The sequence below is a fragment of the Siphateles boraxobius genome, unplaced genomic scaffold (genome assembly GCF_051911475.1).
Source record: "Siphateles boraxobius isolate OS27281-9 unplaced genomic scaffold, OSU_SipBor_1 7, whole genome shotgun sequence".
NCBI lineage: Eukaryota > Metazoa > Chordata > Actinopteri > Cypriniformes > Leuciscidae > Siphateles > Siphateles boraxobius.
In genome coordinates this window covers 17,592,886-17,620,262 of record NW_027509197.1, presented here as the reverse complement: position 1 = coordinate 17,620,262, position 27,377 = coordinate 17,592,886, and the positions used below count along the sequence as shown (strand labels likewise).

The following is a 27,377-nucleotide window of genomic DNA, read 5'->3' as shown; positions in this document are numbered from 1 at the left end:
TATATTTCATAATTCTTAAAAACAAATATTGTATTATTCCAATATTTTACACCTGTTCCCAAAAAACATATATTTCCCAATCAGCATATAAACTGTCTCTTATATCCTCTTTGCGTGTGTTAAGCAAAAGCTGTCCTGGGAATCATTCTATGGAGATACAGTTGCATTGATTGACCTTCACTGAGACCAACAGCCTTTATAGGCAGAATTACACCGCTCTTTCATTCTACTGTATTAAAGGATCATATACTATGATCCTCTTCACTGATCATGATCTAACTGAATCTTTGCTATACCTTTTACAGTACTAAATGGAACACCATCGCATTTTAGATTTAGTAGGAACATTTTTAGGTTTAACATTAAGTATCAGACATCACATAACATACAAGACTTGAACATCCACCGAACCTAACGACCTCTAGTGGTCACTGCGGATTTCACACACTATTATAGAATGCAAAAAAATTTTTTTTTTTTTTTTTTTTTTTTTAAATCATTCCAGCAGGAAATACTTGTTTGAATAATTTATTTTTCCACTTATATGCATTTTTTTTTGATTGGTCGATGTATATTGTTTTTACTGTTGCATTATTTGGCTTGCTTGTTTTGTTTACATGTGTCACGGGTGGTTGCAGGAAGGCAGAAGAATATGAAGAATAAAATTCCAATAGAAGTTTAATGAGGATAATACAAATAATAATCAGACAGGCAAGGCAACACACACTAAATGTAACGTAGACCGAACACTGAGACTGTGAAGGAAGAACTTAAGTGGTGACTCAAACAAGATGACGTGCACCTGAGCAGAATGAACTAATAACAGGAACCTTAGAAAAGGATTTTTGGGAAAATCAAATAAAGGAACACATGATGTGAATGAAAACAAACTAAAAGTTGTTTTTAGTGTCATAATTAGGTAATTAAAATCACTAAGGAAATTATTTAATTGGGCTTGGTAAAGAATATGTACATTTTTGATCAAATATTTTGCAAATAAAATAATTACATTTCCTATGTATGCTATATTATGATTACAGTAAGTGAAATAACAGATTATGTCACACAATGTTAAATCAAAGCTCAATTTTGATTTTGAGGCAAATCATTTTGAAAGGTCAGACCAAAATTCTTTGAAAAGGGGACATTTAAAGAAAATATGATAAACTGAGTCAAAACTGAATTTACAGAAATTACAATTCAAGTGAACATTACCAGATGTAGATGTGATCTCCTTGGTGGGGTATATAGGCTACATGTAATGTTACGGTATTTAAAAAAAAAAAAGCACAGTCTTGTGATGATGCATACATGAGTGTAGCTACATAATTTATATGATAATTCCCCTGCTATTAATTTCTTTATTTTTGGCACTTTTTAATTAGCAAAAGAGTACTCGGGCATTTTTGATGAACTCTCGCTGTCGCTATTGCAGGCACGGCCAGCGCTGCTGAGAGGCGCTGTTGGACAGCAGAAGCGCGCGTGGAAGGAGCGGCTCGCCGTCAGTCAGAGCGCGTGGAGCCGCAGGAGGTGGAACTGTCCAGTGCTGATGCTCTTCCAGCGATCAAGGTGCACTCGACTTCAGCTACTAACAGCCACCGTCGACGACAACAAAACTGTTGTTAAGTGAATATGTATGATATGTTACGCGATATTTAAAACGGTGTCCAGGAGTTTTATCTGAGATTGTTTTCAGTGTCAACGCTTCTTTCGCCCAGCCAATAGGAAGGGAACGTACGGGCTGAACGGCTGGCAAGCATCGAGACATTTTAATTGTTTGATTGATGCATTCCTCTGCAGACTGCTGGGTGGATGACTTTATCTGCTGACCGGAGAGAAAGTTTCGTTAGATAAAATCGGTATCATACACGATGGTGGATGCAGCTGAATGTTGTGTGAAGGTGATGTGCCGATTCAGGCCACTCAACGAATCGGAAATCACCAGAGGTGATAAGTACATACCGAAATTCAAAGGAGAAGACACTGTGGTGATATCGGTAAGATGTCTTTAGAGTCTACAGATGTTATTAAGGCGGACAGAAAATCCCTATCTTTTTCTCACATTTTCTTTATTTGTGCAGGAAATAGCTATATGATGTAACTTTAGATAATAGCCTATCTGTTGTGACTCATTTGTGTGATCATTTCATATATGTCTCATGTCTGGATGAATCATCTGATGGCTCTTTCATTTCAAAAGGTAAGTCCTGAATTCAGGACTTGCTCGTACAACGTTCTTATTTTATTTATTTATTTTTTTGTATTTTTTTTTTGACAGTCAAACATTTCATTTGAAAAGCAAACTCTTTTTTAAAAATTTGTTGCATTTTAAGTTATTTATATATAGTGATTTTATAAGCATTATAGCATCGAACATGCTTTCTTTTGTTTTACTTTAGCAAAATTGTTTTAGTATGCAAACAGATACAGTTGAAACACAAAATAAACATTTGAAAGGTAGGTCTAATGTACAAAAATGTCAAACATTATTAACAAATATAACAAATAATATATTTAATAAATTGCACATTATATAAAATACCACGTGGCACTTTGCCAAAAAACATGGTTCCGAGATCACAATTCATATATTCATTTTCAATCTATCTTCATTAGTTGACTCTTGTCTGAATGTACTTTAAATTACACTTTGCTCAATTGATGCAACAGTGTGAAATTTTAGTTTGGAGGATAGAATTCACACAAAAATTCTCACACTCATTGTTTTCATGTCTCACCACAATAACTTTGTTTATTTTAATATCATAATTTTTTCTTAATGGCCACCAGATGTGACAGGGTTTTGTAATAATAATTTGGAATGGCAAGTGTTTTATTGATTAAACTTATTGCATTCTACTTTGTTTTGAATGTAGAGGTAGTGCTTGTCAGCCATGTGCAATGCTTTCACTTTAGGGCTTGGAAGTATTTGTGGTTTCTTTGGAAGATGATTACTATGGGTCGGAGCCTAGCCTCGTTTATCTTTTAATAACACAATATGGTAGTGATTAAATTAAAGAACTTTTGATACCTGGAATGCAGAGTCCAAAAAACTGTTAGTGTGGGTGTATGACATGCTATGAATAAGCTGGAGTGTCGACGCAGTAAGATACTGATGGTTTTTATGTTTTACAGTAAACCTCCAGAAATCCCTTGTGCAAACACAATAGCCCATATTATCCGACCCATTGAAATGGTAATCAGCATTACCATGTCTAATCTGCACAGAAAATCGAGCGTAGCAGGTATTAGACTCCTGCTTCTGATGTAAATTCTCTTTAATGGTGCCCTGCAGGCAATGCACAGCCTGATGGTCCTAATGCCAGACATTCAGCTTTAGGATAAAAGTGTGGTTTTGAATGGAGATCTGGTTAATATATGTACATTTATTACTGTCAACGTTTTACTTCCTGTATCTCATTAGTTGTTTAGTAGTGAACCTGTCTGTGTGGTGTCACAGAAAGTCTAATCTTAGCTTTAACGCAACAGATTGTAAACGGTAAAAAAAAATCCAATTCATTTGTGGGGGAAGGGTGAATTTCACACCTCCTCCCCCAACAGTTCGGATGAACTGGTAATAAAAATAAATATCTATTTGTCTATCTATCTATCTATCTATCTATCTATCTATCTATCTATCTATCTATCTATCTATCTATCTATCTATCTATCTATGATGCAAAGGTAACATTTAAGATTCTTAATCGACCAAATATATTATATGGAATATAATCTTCCACATCGTGAAATGAAATGTATTTTTAATCCACCTCTGAATTATTGATTGAAATGTATGATATAACATGGACTTAAAATGTGAAGAATAATTGAGTGTTTAATTATAATAATTAGTAATCGATGGCGTAATATTATTATTATTATTTGTTACTAAAATGTATTGTTTTTAACTGACTAATTCATCAAAAAATTCAGAAACTTTGCAATTATTTTGAAGAAAATAATTTATCTTACAATATAATTATTTCTTTAAATATGTATTATTTAAAAAATAAAAAAAGTATGTAAAGAGATTGCACGGTTTGTGTTTGCGTATAAACTCCTTAAATGACTGTCCACCACAAAACAATTGCAGGGAGATTTATAGGACATTTTGTGACAGTGAGAAATCACTAATCATTTGCAGTATGTCAGTCTCAGGCTGGATTTGATGTTTTTGCATTATGAGGGTTGTCTGGTCAGCTGTGTTTAATGTGGGTGGAAACATCTTATTATATGTGCAAGGCCACAAAGAGGCCTGGCTCCTGCGAGTAATTTACGTTGCTGTAGTGACAGAGGTGCCATTTGAGGGGCCAGGTCTGGCAGGGAACGTTTAGGCTGATTTAGTGGAATATTTAAGCAAGTCCTCTGAGGATTGGGACAATCTTGTTTGTCACGCACATAGTCACATTCATGTTGCTTGTATAAACCCTTCTAGTTGCCTGCATTTCTATTTCTCTTTGATATTTTGACGTCACCACCCTTACATTTAGTGCATTATTAGATTTATTTGTGATGCACATCATTTATATATACTGCATGCAGTCTGCTATTTCTATTCTACAAACCCATCTGAAATGGACAGGAAAAGATGCATTATCCTTTCAAGCATTTGTTCAGGAAGTATAGGTTTTTGATTGAAGCTGGTAAAATACTGAGCACTCCTGGAAAAGCCTTGATGGTCCCTAGATAGTGTGCATAAATTATTGACTTAAATGACAATTCCAGCCAAAAATGAACCTGGGGCTAAATAACAGATGGGTAGCGAGTCAACCGTTCTCTGGGATGCGTTTTCATGATAATCGAATGTACCCAGTTTTAACGTTAGTTTTAGTTTAACCACAGATTAGCTCATAACGCTAGTGTATGGGGCATAGAATAAGTAAAAAATAAAAATCGCTAGTTAATACCACTAACAAGGCTTAAAATAAACCCACACTGACACGGAAGCATAATGAGGGTCTTTACATACAAACCGAAGCATTAAGAACTTTGTAAGTGTACAGAGAGTCTAATATGGAGATACTTTATAAAGACAGTACACTTCACGTATATAGGCAGGAGCCATCTTTGGAAAACAGGAAAATATGATAAAGGATGTTTTCATAAAGGATCTTTTATAAAGGAAAAAGTGGTCTGACTATGGCAGATATGAAAGTCAAATGCAAGATTTAGCGTACATGTCCTTGTCTACTTCTGTGAAGTTTCATCTAAGATATTTGCTATTCACTAAATATAAAATACTTTTAAAAACATATCTGCCTTTTGATAGCAGTTTTCCGGTAATTCTTTTTTATTACAATTATTCTGTATTACAAAGATGAATTAAATTTGCATAAGAGTATTTGTCTCAGAAAAGATTGCCTATATGTGCTGAAAGAAAGGATAGAGATGGTAGGAAGAGATGATTGTATAGCAATCATGTTATTCTCCTCCACTATTGGCCAGGAGACAGGTGCTGACTGTCAGCCAATCAGTGCCTTTCTTTCTGAGTGGGATGTTGTTTCCGTGGTGACGGTCTGGCTTTGAGCAACAGCTCTCATTTGTGTCTTAGTAGGGATGCTTGACCCCTACCTGCTTAATCAAACAGACAGACAGAGAAATCATGCGTCTGTGTAAACGCTGCAGAAATGCTGTCTGCGTGTGATGTCTCAACAGGATAATCAACAGGGTAAATGCAGGTCAGGGATATTTCATTTCATCTGTATTAGGTCCGCTGGTCCATATGTTAGATTTATTGATGTTTTAGTAAGGTCTCTCTCTCTCTCTCTCTCTCTCTCTCTCTCTCTCTCTCTCTCTCTCTCTCTCTCTCTCTCTCTCTTCTCTCTCTCTCTCTCTCTCCTCATATGAGAGAGTATTTGTGTGCACATGGGTGGAGGAGGATGTGGAAAAACTGCTGTCAGCAGTACATGAGCTCCCCATGATATCTGTGTGCATCAGTAAAAATAACACGGTCACACTTTAATATTAGGGGGGTCTTAAATGTGTTAGGTACATAAATGTTAGGTACAGTGTGTTTATTGTGTTCATGTTGAATTGCAACACTGCTATTGAGGTGTGATGCGGGTAAGGTTAGGACAGGTTTGGTGATGTGGTTAAGTTTAAGGGTGGGTTAAATCTGAAGGAAGAGTCAACAGTGCGATTATAAGTTAATTACAGCTGTAATTACAAGCAAGTATTTTTGTACAATGTAATATTTACTCAATGAATGCAATGTATCAAATTATTAATTTAAATGTTAGTAGTTAAAGACAGTTAATATAAAGTGGGAGTGCTAAAATATATATCTTGGTTAGCTGATTTTGCACTGTATGTACAGTAAAAGACAGTATGCAGCTTACTATTTTTATATTACTTATTTATACAAAAGTTTAACCATAATGGTTAGACAAAAAAGGATAGATTATATAAAAAAATACACAAAAACAAATGGAAAAAAGAATGGCTGAGGAGAAAGATTTTCTGTACAATTCGAACAGATTTGCAAAAGCTTTTGGGTCACTTATGATTAGGGTCCAACTCTCACTATTATATGACTTTTGCCTCATAAACTCCTATTTCCTGCTTATTAATAGTTTGTGAGGTAGTTTTTACAGTTTAGGCATTGAGTAGGAATTAGGATATGGGATGTAGAATATGGTCATTCAGAATAAGGCGTTAATATGTGTTTTGTAAGTACTAATAAACAGCCAATATCCTAGTTATGCATGCTCATAAGAAACTTGTAATGCAGAGTCAGAGACGTTCAAATCCATTTGCAGTATTTATTGAAGAGAAGTCAGACAGGCGAAATACAGAGATCAGCAACCAGGGATATAATAGGAAATCCAGAATCATAAACAATACCAGACAAGGGTCAAGGCAGGCAGCAGACAAGAGATGAGAAACAGCAAACAGGCAAGGGTCAGTAAACAGAGATGCAATCAATGTAGAAATGTTAGCCAGGGCAGATCAATACTTCACAGAGAAGTGGTGTGTGGAAGTGTGTAAATGAAGTGCAGATTTGTGTGCAATCAGTGCTGTGCAGGTGTATGGTGTTTGGTGTAATCAGTCCAGGGAGGTGTATGATGGGAAATGTAGTGTGCGTGGCTAATCGTGACAAAACTAGTTAATAGTGAGAATTGGACGCTGAACTAAAGTATTACCAGCTTATGTAGTAATGAATGTTTGCAAACACATTTCCAACACTCTCCAATTTCCTAGCTTAGCATTATTCATTTGTAGATTACATAATGTTAAAAATATTCCACTGCGCATGGTTCTTTCTTTGGAGAATTATTTCTCATTGCACAGCAGTTTCAAAGTATCCAGATCTTACCATCAGGTTCAGGCTTCAGCTCAGAGAATCAAAACAAAAGAGAGGGATGTGTTAGGGCTCAATAAGATTGACTGGCAGTTGGGGGAAGGGCTGTATTCATCACAAGGTCCTTCATATTTTCTCTTTAACAATGTATACCACTGAAATCCTCTGGGGAACTTCATAAATAGCCGTTGGTATAGAATCTGTGTAGCGTCAGCAAAAGAAAGAGGCTGACTGACCTCTCGATGCAATAATACAATAATGCATAAATGAATATGATATATAATGAAATCAAACTAGTTTATCTGCATTTGGCTAAAATAATACAAACTAATAGAGAAACGTAACAATTTCAGTCTTACTGATAAACATCCAGCTTTTATCATTAGCTGTCTAATAGAGTTATTATTCGTAAGCACTGTGTGAATGTAGCCCTAGTTTCTATTCAAGACATCGTTCCTCCATACTATGTGTTATAAAATATGTTGTAGCAATTGTCAATATCAGCAAAAAAAGGGGGTCTGATTTACTCCACATTCACAAACACATACAGTACATTTTCAACTACAAGTTTGGTATTTTTTACTGAACCATTTTACTTGTTCCTGTTCATTACTTGCATCTTGACTAATGTGTTTGTCTTTTTAGGGCAAGCCTTATATCTTTGACCGAGTCCTTCCTCCGAACACGTCACAAGAACAAGTATATGATGCCTGTGCCAAACAGATTGTTAAAGGTTGTACATTCGTATAGTTGCATGAACAAGTATGAAAGGTTACAATTTACAGACCTGTAAAGAAATGAAAATGTTTGAAAGTTAAAACACGAATCTTGCATTTCAGATGTGCTGGATGGCTATAATGGGACTATCTTTGCTTATGGCCAAACTGCATCAGGGAAGACTCACACTATGGAGGTAAGGCAGAAAAAATATATCATATAACAATTTGTATCTAGTTCAAATATTTCTACTGTAAAATAACAAAGTAACCTTTCAGCACAGAGTGTCATTATGCTCAGTCACAAAATGCTCTAGATTGATGAATATCTCTCAGCATCTTTCATGACTGAAATGCCAAACTGCTGTACCAGCGGCAAAATGCCACTTAACTGCAGGTGTTGCCTTGGAAACAGCCTGTGCTTGCAGCAAACGTTTTGAATATAAAGTCAATAAATTCAGTTATTTGAAAAATGTCTCTGAAAATGAATAATTTTGTAACCACTGAAAGGTGCAAATTAGCATGCCAAACAAGATGTCCTCATACCGTTTTTGCGGCAGCTCTGTATAATCCAATGGCATCGCTGTTGAAGAGTAATTAGCTGGTCAAATAGATTTACTAACGAAAGTTATCATGAGCATTGTAATGTTTGAAGCGGATGACAAATGTCAGTAGACCGGGAACATTTTAAAACGAGCGGTTCATTCATAAATCCGTAAGATCTTACCTTCATGCTGTGGAAATACAAACCAACAAACCAAACAAAAAAAAAGTCAGAACACAATGAGTGCAGTGCTGAAAAGGGGCGGGGCAACATAAATTCTATAGAGGGTATGCATTGACATCACTTTCCCGCCGGAACACTCCCCCTCATCCGGACTGAGTGGCAAAGGAGCTTTCTGTGTGACTGGATTTAATAAGGGAAACTGCGAAAATCTGAGTAAAATGAATGATTATCAGTTTAAACTAAAGGTTGGACTTGATATAGTGTTCCTTACAACTTGCCAAAGATCCAGTTATCCATGGATATTGACACGCAGCAAGGAATCGTGTTTCCTGACATTTATATGTGCCTGATTTTGACGCCGGGGAAAAACATAAAGCAAATTTGCCTGTGAACGCTTTATATAAATACAATATAGATAGGTCTAAATCCGGTTGATCACTTATATCAATGTTATATATATATCATAAATTCAATCAGCCCTAATACTTGTATAGTTTTTTGTCAGAGTTTATTTAAAAACATCCAATTATGCAGAATATACGATGGTAAATATTGAATTGATGAGTTGTCAATACAAAATATAACAATACAACATATGGGGTATGATTTTAGCCCTAAATACAGCATATTGACACAAAACGATAACTGCAATACCACCTTTCGCTGCCTGGAGTCCAGTTGTTTCTATTAATTGCAGTGATCCATTTGCTTCTCTTTTCTGTAACTTTCAGCAGTCTGTAAAAATATAGACCAGATTTCTTGTTAAGTGTATTTATACAGCCAATCTCAAATCTCTTTCCCCGTTTAGATGTGTTTTGTGTGTTTTTCGCGGCATTCACGCTAAATACCAATGTTAACGCTCAGTCTTTTTGCCACTCAGTGGGCTTAACCGGAGTCACTCCGGCCGACTGTGACGTCATGCGCATACCCTCTATAGTAAAGTAGACGGAGAAGGAAATTCTTCAATACAGTGCTTAGTTCTTACATAAGTTAAGTCAAATAAGTGCCATCTAAACGAATATTTGCTCAGATTGTCCTCTACAACATGCACACAGGGACAGCTCCACAACCCCCAGCTGATGGGCATCATCCCTCGCATTTCCCAGGACATCTTTGACCACATCTACTCTATGGATGAGAACCTGGAGTTCCATATCAAGGTATGGACCATTTACACAAACTGTGATGACACGTTTTTACAGTTATTAACATTGTTTATTATATTTTCATTTGTAAAAAAATTTATGTACAGTTATAACCTTTACTTTGTAATATTACTTTGGCATTACATTTCAGAAAAGTAGTTAGCGCTGCTTTGTGAGTGTTTCTAACACAACGGCTGAGGGAGTGATGTCAAATGAGTGACAGTCTCTATATTTTTTTCCTCTTTTAAAAAGTCATAGAAACGCTATCGTGGATTTTTATCATTTACTATTGGATCAAATGGGACTGCAGAAATTGTAATTGAATTTCCATTTACCACTATAGAAGTTAACCCAACTATGATGACTTCTGCTTCTGAGAACCCCTGAAATATGGAAATGGTCCAGCTGAAATTAGTCAACATTAAATCTGCTTGTGTATGTTCACATGTGAAACTATCAATTATTACATCGTTTTTAATAAAATGCACATATTAACAATTAGAAAAAAATATATAAAGCTTAGTTGTTTAGAAAAAATATATATTAGTGGAATGTATCTCTGACATAAAGTGATATACAGTTTATTCAGTAATAGGGTATATTAATAAAGTATTGGACTGTTGTTTGAAATAATGTCCATTTAATGTAGAACTGAATCATTAGTTTCAAAGTTTTTTAAATGTTTTTTTTTTTAAGTTTCCATTTAAATTTTAATATTTTTTTTTATTTTTAATTTTTTTTACAAAAAAATTAACAGACACCCATTTATCACAGGTGTCTTATTTTGAAATCTACCTGGACAAAATCAGAGACTTGCTTGATGGTGAGATAAAAACAATCACTTTCTTCTTCATCGTATTAAGATTCTTTTAAAAAATAATAATGTTTTTTTATGGTGTAAATTACATTTTTGTTGTCTAATCCTAAAGTTTCCAAAACCAACCTGGCTGTTCATGAGGATAAGAACAGGGTGCCCTTTGTGAAGGTAGGACAGATGCAAAATACAGTGTTTTTCAGTCACAGGCTTGAAGCAAACACTTCCTTGATGTGTTGTGTATTTTGATGCTGTTCTGTTGCCAGGGTTGCACAGAGCGTTTTGTGTCCAGTCCAGAGGATGTCATGGATGTGATCGACGAGGGTAAATCCAATCGTCATGTGGCTGTCACAAGTGAGTGACTATTTAACCTAATTTCCCTGAATATAATACATCACATTTTCAATCAAACAAAACCAGTGTACACTGTTATCTTGACCTTGTTACACTGTTTTTACCATAACTCAAGGTCCTCTGATGTTACATTGTGTTACAGACATGAATGAGCACAGCTCCCGCAGTCACAGCATTTTCCTCATTAATATTAAGCAGGAGAATGTGGAGACAGAGAAGAAATTGTGCGGAAAACTCTACCTGGTGGATCTAGCAGGAAGTGAAAAGGCATGTTTTTATTGATTTATTTTTTCTTTCTGTTTTTGTCTTTGTTTCTGTATGAAATGTGTATGAAATTAAAAATACTTTTAACGCAGCATCCATTTTTTTTACGTCAGCCTTTGGCTAGCGTTACAATACATGATCACACTCTCAGTCTTAGAATTATAGTTCAAAAATCCTGACAGAGTCATAATAAACCTACAAATAGGTTTGAGAATGATATAATATCTCCACACTCTCTCTTCACCTGTGTGTCTCTCTCTCTCACACACACAGGTCAGTAAAACTGGAGCAGAAGGATCTGTGTTGGACGAGGCTAAAAATATCAATAAGTCTCTCTCTGCTCTGGGGAACGTCATCTCAGCCCTGGCCGAAGGAACCGTAAGTGCTAAACCGGTTTCATCTACCCAGACGTTTTCTTATTTTCCGTTCTCTTCCTCTCTTCTCTCTGAAATGCTATTTGTGTACATCTTGTGTACAGAATCTAGGCCATGTATACACCTCTCACAGTACAAAGCAATACATTTGAGATATAAATTATTTATGTCTTGCCTTATCTTTCTAATTACAGAAAACCCATGTGCCCTATAGAGATAGTAAAATGACCAGGATCCTTCAGGACTCTTTAGGTGGGAACTGCAGGACAACCATCGTCATCTGTTGCTCTCCCTCTGTATTTAATGAGGCTGAGACCAAATCCACTCTCATGTTCGGCCAGAGGTGAAGCCATTTTATGCCCTATAATATTTCTCCTAAAATTAAGAAAGTCTGAATTTCAGTGCTGCGGTAAATATGAAACAAACATGCGCGTATACAAATCATTTCCACTGTACTCTCTTTCACGCAGGGCCAAAACCATCAAAAACACAGTTTCTGTTAACATGGAGCTCACAGCTGAGGAATGGAAGAAGAAATATGAGAAAGAGAAAGAAAAGACCAGAGGTCTGAAAATCATCATCCAGCGGCTGGAAAATGAGCTCAAACGATGGCGAAAAGGTAAATAGAGAAAACGGAGAATGCACACGGCCACCGCAAATGATAACACATCACTTTGTTGTTACAGACTGACAAATATTTAACTGATTAGAAAGATATTTTTATTGAGTTTAATAGTTTTATTATTATATTTTATTGTTAATTAGGACAATGAGAAACATTTCACCGGAATGATGTTTGAATTTTGAAGCAGTTTATTTGAAAATACTGTAATGGTTGAGATGCGTATAATTTGGTTTTCTGCAGAGGCCATTCGATTTTTTGATGTAATTGTCTTAACAAAAGCTTTGTTTTTTCCGATTTGAGTTCTGAAATGAACCCCACAATGAGGGGAGCCAGTTATTTCTTCCTCCTCTGTTTGCTTAAGACTTATTAAGGTCATAGCCGATTTTAGTTTTTGAGTAAAATAATGATGTTTCCAAAGAGGAAATGAAGTTATTCAATAGTATTTGTTAATATATTGTTATATTGATGAGAGCTTGACACAAATTGGCTTTCATGTAAACCATGTGTGTATTGATGACAAACATCCCAAATAATTGACAATGATAAATACCAATTAGCACTAATTACTCAGATTGTGGAAGGGTAAACACGTAATGACTCGAAACAGAAGGCCTGTCATTAAGTGAATGCATGTTTGCTACAAAGCACTAATTTATATGGCTAAATATATTCACTTTCCTTTAATATTTTCAGTTACATATTCAGCTTCAGACCTCAACCAAAAGCTTTACTTTCTTTCTCCTTCTCTGAATCCTGAGATGTGTTTGTCATTCTCTCAGAATGTCTCAATCTCTCTCATGCATCCCCATGAATAGTTTTTTTTCTCTGTCAGTGTTATCAGCTCCCCTCCACCTCTACTGCCCAATAAAACACACAGATGCTGAGTTCAAGATTTCTCTACCACCTCAGACTTATAAAGCCCAGAGAATGAATGTGGCTCTGACTCTTTTTGCTGTTCTTTCATTTACGTCCAGTCAGTGTTTTTTATCATCAGGTCTGCAGGACTGTTTCCTGAAAGCCTTGTTCATTTAATTAGTTAAGGAACCTTTGCTTTTTTATTTGATTTTATTTATTTTGTTTTGACATATTTCGCTCCTTTATCTTCAGGTGAGACTGTACCTGTTAATGAACAGCACAGCAATAAAGAAACAAAGAATTCTGAAGCTGCTCCCGTAATTGACACTTCGGCTCCGCCTCCTGAGCCTCTTCCTGATTCAGAGAAAACCCGATATGAGGAGCTGATCAATGACTTATATCAGCAGCTAGACGACAAGGTGATAAATACTTCTCACACGCTGTTAGAAATGTGCATCAGAAGGTGCAAGCCTCACAATTCAGTCCTTCCTCTCTCTTTCCCTCTTTCACCACAGGATGATGAGATCAACCAGCACAGTCAGCTGGCAGAGAACCTGAAACAGCAGATGGTGGATCAGGATGAGGTGAGTCCGGCTCAATATAGAGATGAACACTCTACAATTTATGATGTCACACATGTCGTCCCATGATGCCTCGCCTGCAATGGGTCTGAAGGAACCATGGAACAGCTTTACTTTGTAGCAAATTAGCTCAAAGAAGGGAATCTAGAATTAATAATTAATTATGGCTATGATCGAGTATTGCATACATATTTTTAATCGCCCAAAAAGGAATGCATAGGCCATGTATTTGTATCTCTCTATATAGATAATTAATCATAACGAATTATAATCAATTATGAATATACAGATAGGCTTTCAGTTTTCAGAATAACCTTTAACAGAATCAATTTCACATCGAATAATCTGTTCGTCCACCGGGCCGACCGTACGTTCTTCTTATCAATTCTCAAAGAGGATTATTCTTCTTATAAATTCTCAAGAAAGGTTATTCTTCCGATCACACATTTAAGAGACTTTGTTAGGTGAGCAGCAGACAGAGACAATCAAGTGTATAATGGGTTTTAATTAATGAAACTATGAAAACATACGACTACATTTAAACAAAGAATACATATAAACAGAATAACGAAAGTAAAGAAAGAAAGAGAGAGAGAGAGAGATCACAGAAGGGCAAATATCACAAACAGAGCCAGCAAAGAATCAAATCACCTTAGCGCAGGGGCAAACAATCTTAAACGCATCTAAATCTCAATAGAAATAATACTTGCATGGATCTTTGGTGCTGAGCAAGAATGAGTGTGTGTGTGTGTGTGTGTGTGTGATGATCCTCACTGGGTCCTGAGTTTGAACCGCTCTTTCGGTTCTTCCGAAGCGCGTGTAGTTCGCGGGAAGTTTAAAAGTTTACTTGAAAGTGAAGTTGCCGGAAATTTCCGTTTCACTCGGAGATCGAAATGAATAAGCACAAGACTAAAACAAGGAAAAAAGCCAGAGATAAGACTAAGACAAAAAGCTAAGAAAAAGAGGTAAGACACAAAACAAAACTCGAAGAAGCAGAAGCAAGGGTGAGCCGCCGTCATCGTCCTTTAAGGAGATCTTAGCCCACACCTCTTCTGGGTGAACTGACCAATAACACTCCGAAAACTTTTAACGGCAAAGACTTTCTTTGTCTCCTTCTGACAGACTCATTTGCATGGTTTTTGATGGTGTCAGAATTCATCATTTCTACTCCAAAGGATGGTAAACATAGTATAATCCATCTTATCGTAACCTAATATATATATTTAGCTAAGGCAAACCGAGAGGTTTAATTCGGTACCAAGAAAGATATGTCTGGAAGATACAAAAGTAAAGTCCATTTAACTCATAATATGTGTATTGGGGCGTCTCTCAGATGTCCATCCATGCCACCTGGCCTCAGTGCTTGCCGTGGGAGGGGAAGTGAGCTGATTAAGATCTTTTTGAAGCTCTCGAAGGAGTTTGTAAGTGTTTCTGTTTAACTTCTATCATGCCACTAGAAGTGACAATGGGGCAATTTGATCCAGACTCTTTGGCACTAAACGTGTGTGTAACGCAGTTTAGATGTTGTAGAAGAAGGAGGCGGGAAACGGCGAACAATCAACAGATTTTAATACCAAAAATAAAACAAATACAAAACGAAAGTAAAAGACAGCAGCCCCTCACGGTCGTGTCGCTCATCTGTAGTCTCGTCCTGCTCGCCACTGTGTGAGTTAAATGAATGAGTCGGTTGGTCAGTAGGTTAAAAGCTTTTCTGAAGCTTAGAATGAATAAGTCATCGTGATTTCGTCCAGACGCTACACTTATTTAAACATGCATAGGTGATGGAATTTTTATCAAAACAAGTGCTTGAGGTAATTATTGGTTGAAAATAATTGATGTTCCCTGTTGAGCTCTATCATCTCACTGCCTATACTTAGAAATTCCCATCCGGTACAAAGAGAATCTCTCAAGCGGCTGCAAAGCAAAATTGCTCCTAATTATTCAGGTGGAAATAAATGTTGTTCCCATGGAAACAGTTCTGCAGCATCTCTGTTGGGGTTTTCTCCTCTTTTGAAAAATTTGGACATATCTTTGTATTCCCATATTTCTGCACCTTTATCAGTTTTGCTGATGATTCTAATGAAATCTTACTGAACAACATAGCAGTGACCTCACATGTCCTTCTAATGAACTGTCAACTGACACCTTTTACTTCCATGTGAGGAAATAATGCAGCACATTTTTTATATTTGAGTCTATTCTGCTCACCAATGCTGCATTTATTTGATGAAATACAGTAAAACTTTAATATTATAAAACATAACTGTTCTATATTTTAACATATTTTAAAATGTAATGTATTCCTGTGATGGCAAAGATGAATTTTCAGCATCATTACTCCAGTCTTCAGTCACAATCATGATCCTTCAGAAATCATTCTAATATGCAGATTTAGTGCTCAAGAAACATTTCTTATTATTATCAATGTTGAAAAAGTTGTGCTGCTTAATATTTTTGTGGAAACGTGATACATTTTTTCAGGATTCTATAATGACTAGAAAGATCAAAAGAAGATCATTTATTTGAAATAGTAAAATTGTAAATTGTTGAAATGTTTCTGTGTTTGATCAGTTTAATGCATCCTTGTTGAATAAAAGTATTAATTAAGACTCCTATCTTGACCTTTAACTGGCACAGGTGGGACGGTTGCCATTATATAATTAGAACAAAAATATCTTAGTAAAAACCTAAGGTAATATTGACAAACTACAGTATATATCATTTGAAAGCTTACAATATCTAGTTTTCATATTTGGTGGCTGTTATTTAAAATAAATTATAGAGGAGCAGAAATTAATCAATTTGCAACAAGAATATTTCATATTCATTAGGCGTGTTTAGGCCTTTATTTTGAAATGGCAATAAACATGAAAAATCATGAAAACTTGGTAGAAACCTCAGTTTGTTTTCATGCCTAGAGTTCAAAAGACAACACCAGTTCAATTTTATGAGAAAAAAAGGTCTGAAAATGTTTTAAATATAGAAAAATATTATGGTTCTTGATTTGTGATGCGTCTGCGAGCTATAACGCACATGTGCTCTTTTTATACGTTTATAAGAGGATGAAATCAAATCAAATACTGCCAACCCATCCATACTACTTCTGAATAGGATGTTTACTTCATAAATTGTATTTAAATTATGGAATCACATGGTTCAGAACACTCAAAACATAATATGAAAATGGAGGTGCCCTTCTACTGTATGGTCAGTAAGGAAGCTTGGCTGTCCACCTAGTGAAAAAGTTTGGTACTGCACCCAAATGAAATCTTACTGAAAGCTCATTTTTTGAGATATCAACCTAAAATTTGGAACACAACTTGTTTACATTGCTGGCTTTCATTTTCTTGCAGAGTAAAATATATTTTGTCATATATATATTTCATATAAAATATTAATAATTATATTTTTACATTGTACATTTTCATAAACTCAATTTTATATAACTTTTTTCTGTTTCACTTTCATAATTTATTTCACGTCTACAATAATCTGGCAAATATCTTCTTTAAAACAAGTGGAATATTTGGAATATTGTCTATATTTCAAAGCATTCTTGAATTACAACCATTTAAGTTTGGGTAGTGATTTTCCTGTCTATATGATAAAAGGAGGTGTGACTGGTGGAATTCGACAGTCCTCTGACTAACATAAATGTGCGACTTCCCCGTTCTGCATCCACACAGTTAATGGCATGCACAAGGCGTGACTATGAGAAGATCCAGGAAGATCTGAACCGTTTGCAGCATGAGAACGAGGCAGCAAAAGGGGAGGTGAAGGAGGTGCTCCAGGCCTTAGAGGAGCTAGCTGTGAATTACGACCAGAAAAGCCATGAAGTGGAGGAGAGAGGCAAGACAAACCAACAGATCTCAGAGGAGCTTGTGCAAAAGAGTGTAAGTACAATGAATAGAAGGGAAAGAGAGAGAATGAATATCATGAAACGCTCATGTAACTGAAGAATTCATTGATTATATGCTGTTATTGTCTTCTAGGTCGCTCTGACTGGTGTGGAGAGGGATCTGTCTGCCCTGCAGGAACTCAGTAGACATCACAAGAAGAGATCAGCAGAGATCCTCAGTCTACTGCTCCGGGACCTCAATGAGATTGGCGGTGTTATTGCCTTGAATGACCACAAGGTAAAAATACACTCCTTCATAAAAAGTTTAACTGCACAACACAAAAGCCCAAGAATAATGGGCTTATTTACTTACAAAAGATATATATTTTTATTTATATATATATATATATATTTTTTTTTTACTTTTCTTTAGTATTCTGAGTGCATTATACTTCCTTTTTTATATAATTTGGAAATTGCACCTCAATTTTCATCAACCTCAAGAATACACACCTCACAAAAACATAGAGTACAACAACACATGTGAATATGTGGATGTTTACAAAAAGCATTTATTATGATTTTTTATGTTTCTGAAAAAAGACTCATGCTCACCAAGACTGCATTTATTTGAACAATGTAAAAAAAAATACCATTATATTTTTGAGATTATTTGATGAATAGGAAGTTCAAAAGAACAGCATTGATTTGAAATTGAATTGTTTGTGTAACAATGTAAGAGTCTTACTCTTAAGCGTCTCAATGTCCATACTATTCATCCTATACAGTATGTGAGATTAAAATAAGTGTGCCACAAAGCATAGTATGTTAAAAAGAGCATGCCAGAAGTCCCCAGATAGTCTACTATTTCCCGGGGGATTTTTGAAGTGTGGATCCGTGCACACTCCTAAAGGCTAATATTTCCCACAACCCATTGCGCTTTGAAGGAGGCACTACAAATACAAGTAAAAAGTGTTAAAAAAACAAACAAACTACAATACATGGCAGATATGCGCGACTGACGGTGAGAGGTTCAGATAAAGGTTTAAGTGACTAATCAAAGTTTAACTTGATAAAAAAAAATATTTAATGTTATCTGTGTTATATTCCATCTGCAATAACAATGTGGACTTTTATAAAGATCTGTTTGGCCATTAACTTTTAAATGCATCATTATGCATTAAAAAGAGGGGAATCTTCACATGAAAGACTTGCGACTGTCAAACTTCTTCTGTATTTCTCTCAAATACGGTAGGAAATTGAATTAAATTAAATGTGGAGGATTTTAACTGTGGCAAGATGATTGACAGGCCAGTTTAATGTGACATGATGCAACAGAGAGCAACCGTTAAAGAGGCAATTGTATGACGTGATAGTATGTCCCAAAGCTTGTCTACTTTTCTGCTACACACTCAAAAGTATCTACTTTTTCTTCACAAAAAGAGTACATACTTTTAGGGCATAGTATAAGTAGGTGAATAGAGATGCAGCAATACCGTCTCTTTTCATGACAAAGCTAATTCAATAATATATAATTCATAATAGACTAGAATAGAATAATCTCTCTCTTTATTAAGATGACAGAGATGAACGGAGGAATCGAGGAGGAATTCACCATGGCACGGCTCTTCATCAGTAAGATGAAGTCAGAAGTGAAGTCTCTGGTCAACCGCAGTAAACAACTTGAAAGCACACAGACCGACACAGTGCGCAAAATGCAGGCCAACGAGAAGGAGCTCGCTTCCTGCCAGCTCCTGATCTCTCAGGTACGCATGGCTCCATCTAGTGTTGGTTCTAGATCAGAATCCTGTATATGTGATTCCTCCCTTTGAACTTTTATCTTGTATAATGTCCCTTTGGATGAATTACAAAGTTTTTAAAGGATACATTATTATTGCTTTAAAGGGATAGTTCACCCAAAAATGAAAATTCTGTCAGTATTTACTCACCCTCATGTTGTTCCAACCCCGTAAGACCTTCGTTCATCTTCAAAACACGAATTAAGATATTTTTGATGAAATTTGAGAGCTGGATCACTCCTCCATACTAGTCCATAGGCTTCTTCAGGGATATAACTTGACGGCCTCGAAAAGTTATTAAAGACATTGTTAAAATAGTCCAAGTGACTACAGTGGCTCAATCTTAAGTTTATCAAGCGCCGAGAATACTTTTTGTGCGCAAAAACAAACAAAAATAACGACTTTATTTCAACTTTTCATTTCCTTCACTTTGGGCCTCTAGTCAGTTAAACTAGTATGATTGCGTAGAGCAACATCACACGTAGGCTCACTATTGGCCGACGCTGGTCATGTGTGTGATGCGTGTGACGTACAACAACAGTAGTTTACACTATTACACTAGTGAACTGACTCGAGGCCCAGAGAGAAGGAAATTAATAGTTGAAATAAAGTCGTTATTTATGTTTTTGCGCACAAAAAGTATTCTCGTCGTTTGATAAACTTAAGATTGAGCCACTGTAGTCACTTGGACTATTTTAACAATGTCTTTAATAACTTTTCGATGCCGTCAAGTTATATCCCTGAAGAAGCCTATGGACTAGTATGGAGGAATGATCCAGCTCTCAGATTTCATCAAAAATATCTTAATTTGTGTTCCGAAGATGAACGAAGGTCTTACAGGGTTGGAACAACATGAGGGTGAGTAAATACTGACAGAATTTTCATTTTTGGGTGAACTATCCCTTTAAATGTATGTGTATACGTTTAATTGGTATGTAGGCTATGTGTCATTTCTGAGTGTGTACTTGCTTTTAATGCACCTAGCATCAGGCAAAGATCAAATCCCTCACAGACTACATGCAGAACATGGAACAGAAGAAGAGACAGCTGGAGGAAAGCCACGACTCGCTATCGGAGGAGCTCGCTAAACTCCACGCACAGGGTCTGTGTGTAGTTAATACTAAACAAGCATTGTTTTACAAAGTAAAATTGTTTCACTTAGATCCAGAAAAAGCACAACTTGTTCCTTTGACAGCGATTTCACTGTACAGTATGTTTAAAATAATCTATTTTTTTTCATACAGAAACGATGCATGAGGTTTCAGTCCTGGATAAGGAAAAGGAACACATGAGCAGGATGCAGGACGCTGAGGAGATGAAGGTGATGTACACAAACACATTTGTCAGATAGACTTAGGCGGCTAAAATCTCACCATTGGTTGTCAGGCTCAAACAAGCAGAGCAGTGTCATTGAGGAACCAAACAATGAATGGGATAGGATTGAAGAAAGTATTTAAGGATATTTTAAGCTATATAGATACTATTTAGCTGTATAGAAAAGGCCAATTTTGCTGCATAGAATAAGAAAATATTTTATTATTGAAATCCATTGTTAAATGAATAACACTCTACACAAAATTGCCCTTGAAGATTCACATAGACAGTGCCATATAAGTGCCATTTATATTAATACGAGCAGAAATATGTATATTCTCTGTGTATCTGCATGTAGCAAGCCCTAGAACAGCAGATGGAAAGCCACAGAGAGGCTCATCAGAAGCAGCTCTCACGTCTGCGAGATGAAATTGAAGAGAAACAGAGGATCTTGGATGAGTTTAAGGAGTAAGAGCTTAAACTCACTTTATTTTCTGACTACTCGTGGTCACCTCAACAATTGAATATTATTAATATTAAAGAGAAAATTAGCGAAAAAGGCTTTTTTGCAATTCATATGCTTGTGACTGGCATTGGTCTAACACTTTATGCAGTAATATCCTGTTATGTGATGTCAGTGTGAACCAGGCTCTTCAACTTGAAAAGAAGCAGCTTCTGTCTGACTATGAAAAGCTCAAACAGGAGGAACTGAAGAAGGACGAGAGACTGCAGAAGCTTGTGTGAGTCAACTGCTCATATTGTTTAGGAGAGATTAAAGGTGCAGTAAGTGATTTCTGAAAAACACTGTTGGTATTTGAAATCAACCCAAACAAACACACCCCTCCCTTCCTTGATCCGCCCCCAAAACTAGTTGTTTGTTGTTAGTCACCAGCAGCACACACTCAAAACTGTTACTCGCATATGGAGCAGAAACAACGGAACCTCTGTGTCCGTTTTCAGGCCCTCCTTCTCGGGTCTTGTTGTGGTTTCTCTCTTTTGTAAAAAATCACTTCTCAGAGATCGTTGATGCCAGAATTTTTTTAACTTTATTTTAAAAGACAGCTCCAGATTTTTGCCCAGTTCACAAATATATACCATACATCCTTTTCCAAAAATGGTAACACACACTATAGGTATTCTTAGGTAAAGGTGTTTCACCATGTGACACACTAGAATAGAATTGTCTGCTGTGAGCAACATTCCAGGGCTTCTGCAGGCTTTAGAAAGTCAAACCAAAGTCACAAACAGGGAAAATAATAGTGTACAAACATATAGCTATATTATATTAAATTACTTATTTTCTAAATAATAAAATCTTCTACAGTCTCTTCAGTGCTGGAAAGCTTGTCTAATATTAACACAGGTCCTAAAGCTCTTGCCTGGTCATAACCCTTATTTTCCCAGTGATAGTCCTCTGACCTTTTCTCTTTTGTAATGTCTCTCAGCCATCTCTCTTTCTACAGTCTTTCTTCCTGATTGGCTGCAAGTTTGTTGTGCTGCTCGGTCCAATTCACTTTCAACAAAATTCCTCAGAAATTGCTTACTGCACCTTTAACCAATCTCTGAGCAGTTAAAATGACAAATACTTCAGTGTATGTTTGTCAGGCATTTGTAGCTCTGTGCAATTTAGAAAAGATGCATTTTGATCAAATTTGTTTTTGTTTTAATTAGTGTGCTGAATGAGAAGAGAGAGCAAGTCAAAGAAGATCTCAAAGGTCTGGAAGAGACTGTGGTAAGATTTAAATACCCAGCATTCCCTGAGTTTGTATCTCCAAGTAGTTCACTTTTAACATGCATAGCTGTTTTTCTTATATGGAGCAGTTGTTTATATCACCGTTCATGCTGTTCTCTCTTCCACAAGGTCAAAGAGCTCCAGACTCTCCAAAACCTGCGCAAGCTGTTCATCCAGGACATCAATAGTCGCATTGGACGAGTGAGTTTCCAAACTATTCAATCCAAATAGTGTTCCCTTCATTTATGAATTTTCTTTTTTCATGTTGACTTTGTGATAGTATTCTCTGACCAACAGCTGCGACTGTTTTTATTAATGATACAAAACTAGACAATATCAAGGAAAAACATTAAGACAAGGTACTACAGGCAAAATCATTGTTGTTTTTGTTTTATGCACTGGCCAAATTTGAGAGTTTACTTCCAAAACATCTTCTTTCAGACTTATCCAAAATACATATAATTAAAAAAAGTTTACACAATACATATATTTAAATTCTTTTTTATCATGCATTGAGCCAGAAATCTCCGTCCAATTACATACATCAAACTTTCAAGCTTTGATTTGTACAACATTTTATTCTTCAAAACATGGTGAGAATATGTTGTTTTTGATAATACATGGAGTGATCCAAAAAATGTCAACAAAATAAAAAAGATTTCTTAACTTGTCTTTGTCCAAAGTTCAGTCTTTTTTCAAATTTAATTCGCTAATGATAATTCGCTCACTTACATATTTAAACATAACCTTTCAGAAATATTGCAATAAAAAAACAGTTTTCCTGAAGGTGCTCTAAGCGATGTTGGGTGACGTAATTTCTTGTTGACATTCGAAGTATTGTCAAACAAAACGGAGGCTAGCTAGACCCAACCTCCTCCTCATCCGCGCACTAACCCCCCCAAACCCCACCCCGTAATCCTTCTTGTGGGTTATTGGCTGGAACAGTGTGTTTTTGTTGCCATTTTTGGAGCCTGGGGTGTCTGCAGAGACTGTGTGTTCAGGGGACAGGCAGCTAGCGGATAGTGAGGAGATGTTTGCTGTATGTGACAAAAATGTTATGGCCTAAAAAACGAGTGACATCGCTTAGAGCACCTTTAGTGTAATGTGGTTAAATCAACTTAGGATGTATGGTGATATCTACAGTGTTAGTTAAAATGTTTACCCTTTTTACCTATGGTTCAAATAAATAGTGTAACTGGCCACTGTATCAAAAACATTTTTTTTTTTTTGTAGAGCATGGAGTTGGATGCTGATGAATCTGGGGGAAGTCTGGCACAAAAACAGAAAATAATTTTCCTGGAGAATAACCTGGAACAGCTCACTAAAGTCCACAAACAGGTATATTGAAATGTAATTTAGTATAATTAGTAGTTCAGTATATAGTTATCTATATTCTTCAATTTCTATTTATCTGTAGCTGGTACGTGATAATGCAGACTTAAGATGTGAGCTGCCCAAACTGGAGAAACGCCTGCGTGCAACTGCTGAGCGTGTGAAGATCCTGGAGTCTGCTCTGAGAGAGGCCAAAGAAAGTGCCATGAGAGACCGTAAGAAGTACCAGCAGGAGGTGGACCGCATCAAGGAGGTCATCCAAGCCAAGAATCAGGCTAGGAGGAACCACACCGCACAGATCGGTCAGACCCATTTCTTCTTCAGATTTCAATGTTGCATTATATCCAGTAGAGAGCGCCACATACTCAATAGTACCACAATGTCTCCTGTTACATGATGACCAAATACTCTCATGCATTGCTGTATATGTCTCCCATATATTATGAAGTAAATTCATTCACTTAACTTGATATTTTCAAATTCATATACATTTACTTCTATCTGTAAGTTAAACGTATTTTAAATACGTTGCATTTTGAACCACACTTTTTCACTTTTGTAGCTAAACCTATTCGTGCTGGACATCATCACCCAGTGGCTTCTGCCTCACCGGGCCACAGCGTCAGAGGAGGAGGCGTCCCAAGCCCACGCCGACACCACCAACACCAACCGCAGCACCAGCAGCAGCTGCTGCAGTACCATCACAGGAACAAGTGAAAAACACACCACGTATGTTTGTTTTAAACAGTATTTTGTTGCTTTTCCTGCTACAACAAAATGTTTTGGTTCATTTAAGTTATGGAGTCATGTCATGTTCCTTCAGATTAATGTTTTTTTCTTCTTAATTTGACTTTGGAACAAGCTAGTGTGATTCTGCTTGGCTTAATGTTGAAATGAATGGGTCAGTGCTGAAAAATGCTGCTAATTAGGTTTCAACAGCATGTGATGCATCTGGGAAGCGCTAGTGACTAGTTGGAAAGTTGTGGTGTAACATTAGTTACTGTGCCAACTGTTTGACTAAGATGGAGCTACGTGGATATAATAGCTACAAAAGATCTGCGCCAGAATGCTTGGGAAAGTCAGTGAACAGTGGACAGACTCTAGTGCCATCTGGCATTCATTGAAATGTTGTCAGAGTTTATGCATCTATTTCAGGGTAGGTCACTTTTTTTACCCAGTCATGAAGATAACTTTCTTCATGTTCTGGGTGGCAAGAAAAGCTGTTTGTTGGCAATGTAATGTTTAGGGTGCTGAAATGTTTACTAATATATGTTTCCTGACAGGATTCCTTGCAACATGGTGTGTCTAACTTTTCACACTTCCAACAGGGGACAAAAAAAGACCAGTTGGATACCTGTCTGCACATCTTTTCATTCTGTGGCAACAAGACGTCTTTTTCCAATGCAGTCTCTTCTATTCGCTGAGGGGGAAAACAACTACTGTCATCTTTTACGAAGATTTTTCAGGTTTACTTACTGTCCTTACCATGACCTCCACGCATTCATCCTGTTTAAGTCAACTCCCTTCTTCCCTCCTTTTATTCATCAGCCCTGAATGGAGATCTGTGGACTCATCAATGAATAAACAAACCCAGACCCACACACTAAGACAAAAGGATATTGTCTTTTAAACAGATATGAAGTGCTATTTCATCGTGGCTTTTTCTCTTTTCTTTGGCTATTTTCTGCTTTGAGTCGCTTTGTATTTCAAAAAGTCTTCAGTGTTGGAATTACATTCTGATTATAGTAATTCACCTCATCTTTCATCAAAGATGCCTGGATAGTTTCCATAGTAGGAAGACTTGAAAGATGAAAAGTTGTCACAAAAATCGGCATTGGAAGTTTTTACAACCTCAGGAGTAACAGAGCCTGTGTGGTTCTTTTAATTGGCACTAATTCTATCAGTCTTAATGGCCATTGAGAACATGCGTTGACATGACTGGAATGTAGTTTAGGAACACACACGTTGCTTCAAGCTTAATTCGTCATGATTTATAATAACTGATTTTACTGGATGTTAATTTTTATATTTATTTTTGTATACATTAAGTATTGGAATTGTGTTTATTTTATTTGTCTTTTTTAGGTTATTTTAATTTCCTCACATTAGAGCCAGCTGATTATGTGTACATGTTTTTATACAGATATCGGTGCTTTGAAAATATTCTTTACGGTAATTTATACCGTAAGGTGCTCTAGAGCAAACAACAACTGTAAAATATCAGTAGTGTAATACCACATTAGTGGTAAAACCAGGAATCATTTGAAGATATCTTTGTTGGTGTAAGTAATACTATTGTTACTTAAACTGACATGTTTTAAAGGGCATGAAATGCAATCATTTAAAGAAAGCCAAAGTCAGAGACATAAGAGCAGCACATATGAAAAGATCAGATGCGTTTAAGAAAGCAAATGTGGAAAGATTTTACAGCTGATTGATAATTAGATTTTTATATGCTCAATTATACTGCATAATTTAATTTTGTTTATTTTTATATAATTTTATCATTATTTATTGATATTAAGATATGATGAAGGATTTTTAAAAAACCTCCATGAGAGAGATATCATAGGCTTTTTAAAGAACCACAAATATTGTTTCAACGAATATTAAACCATGTAAACCATGCTATCATGCCATAGCTATTTACAATCCTTTGCTACTATAAAACGTTGCCTACTGTCTGGTGTTAATTGTATCTGGAAAGATTTTGAGTCTGTGTGCTCAGCTTGGTTTCACATCACTTGTAACTACATCAGTACATGAAAATGTTAATATGGTGTAAACCAAATTGTTCAGTTTACTGTAAAGGCTGACCAACTTGATAAGTGTTGTGAGCACTTTATTGCATTACCTTGAGGGATTGTGTAACTGACAAATTAAAAACACAAATAGGCTACTTTCACAGAAATTCATCATGATTCCATATGAGGATTTCCCTGCAGGCAAATGAACTTTGCTCATCATTGAAATAATTAGTTTTTCCTCTTTTGAAGAATTACTAATGTAAAGTACTCAAAGCCCATAACTTTACAAGGTCTAGTGTTTTTGTATGTCCTTGGATGTTGTTTTTCAATGTAGCTCTATGGTGGTGAGTTACTGTAATGCACACAGTGACCTCTTAAAATCGTGTTTGTCTTCAGATTCTTGTTCATAAGTGTTTCTAACGTTTATGAAACATGCTATGAACTTTACCTCAGCAGTGTATGGAGCATCTGAAAATGAGATCAGAGGACAATAAATGAACTTCAGTTGCTTTGAAGGAAGTGCCACAACATGGATATTAAATGATTGCTAATGTTTGTTCCAAGATATCAAGCTTAAAGTTATGGATAACATAACAGGGTTTCAGCTACACTGACACTCATTTATCAGATATTGATGTGGAATCAATAAAATGTTACTAAATGTGTCTTTCATCAGTTCTGTATTTTTCTCTTGGCAAACAATTTTACTTCTACAGCTATAGTTTGTGAAACATACTTTTTATATCACTATAAAAAAAATCTTTTTTTTTTACAATTGTGTTTTAAAAATAAAAACCACTTGGAACAATTTAACGAATCATTTAGATTGTGAACTAATGCAACTGATTTATTAAAAGATT

At 36.1% G+C, this 27,377-nt stretch overlaps 1 protein-coding gene across 2 annotated transcripts; it reads left to right on the top strand.

The window, feature by feature from the left end:
• The first annotated feature begins 1,480 nt into the window (after positions 1–1,480).
• Positions 1,481–27,192, top strand: kif5c (kinesin family member 5C). 2 transcript variants are annotated; one of them, XM_077215264.1, is made up of 26 exons: positions 1,481–1,997; positions 7,946–8,033; positions 8,140–8,213; positions 9,799–9,903; positions 10,663–10,711; positions 10,818–10,873; positions 10,969–11,056; positions 11,199–11,323; positions 11,594–11,698; positions 11,889–12,037; positions 12,165–12,313; positions 13,427–13,593; positions 13,690–13,758; positions 17,442–17,648; positions 17,748–17,891; positions 19,171–19,359; positions 20,377–20,494; positions 20,637–20,713; positions 21,065–21,174; positions 21,345–21,446; positions 22,378–22,438; positions 22,568–22,639; positions 23,672–23,776; positions 23,856–24,072; positions 24,333–24,499; positions 25,054–27,192. In XM_077215264.1, exons 1-25 carry the CDS (start codon positions 1,872–1,874, stop codon positions 24,485–24,487), a joined length of 2,907 nt encoding a protein of 968 aa, XP_077071379.1. In that variant the 5' UTR covers positions 1,481–1,871; the 3' UTR covers positions 24,488–24,499; positions 25,054–27,192. The 2 variants fall into 2 exon arrangements, with proteins under 2 accessions (XP_077071379.1, XP_077071378.1); XM_077215263.1 differs by having other exon boundaries at positions 1,502–1,997; positions 25,099–27,192.
• Positions 27,193–27,377: the final 185 nt, after the last annotated feature.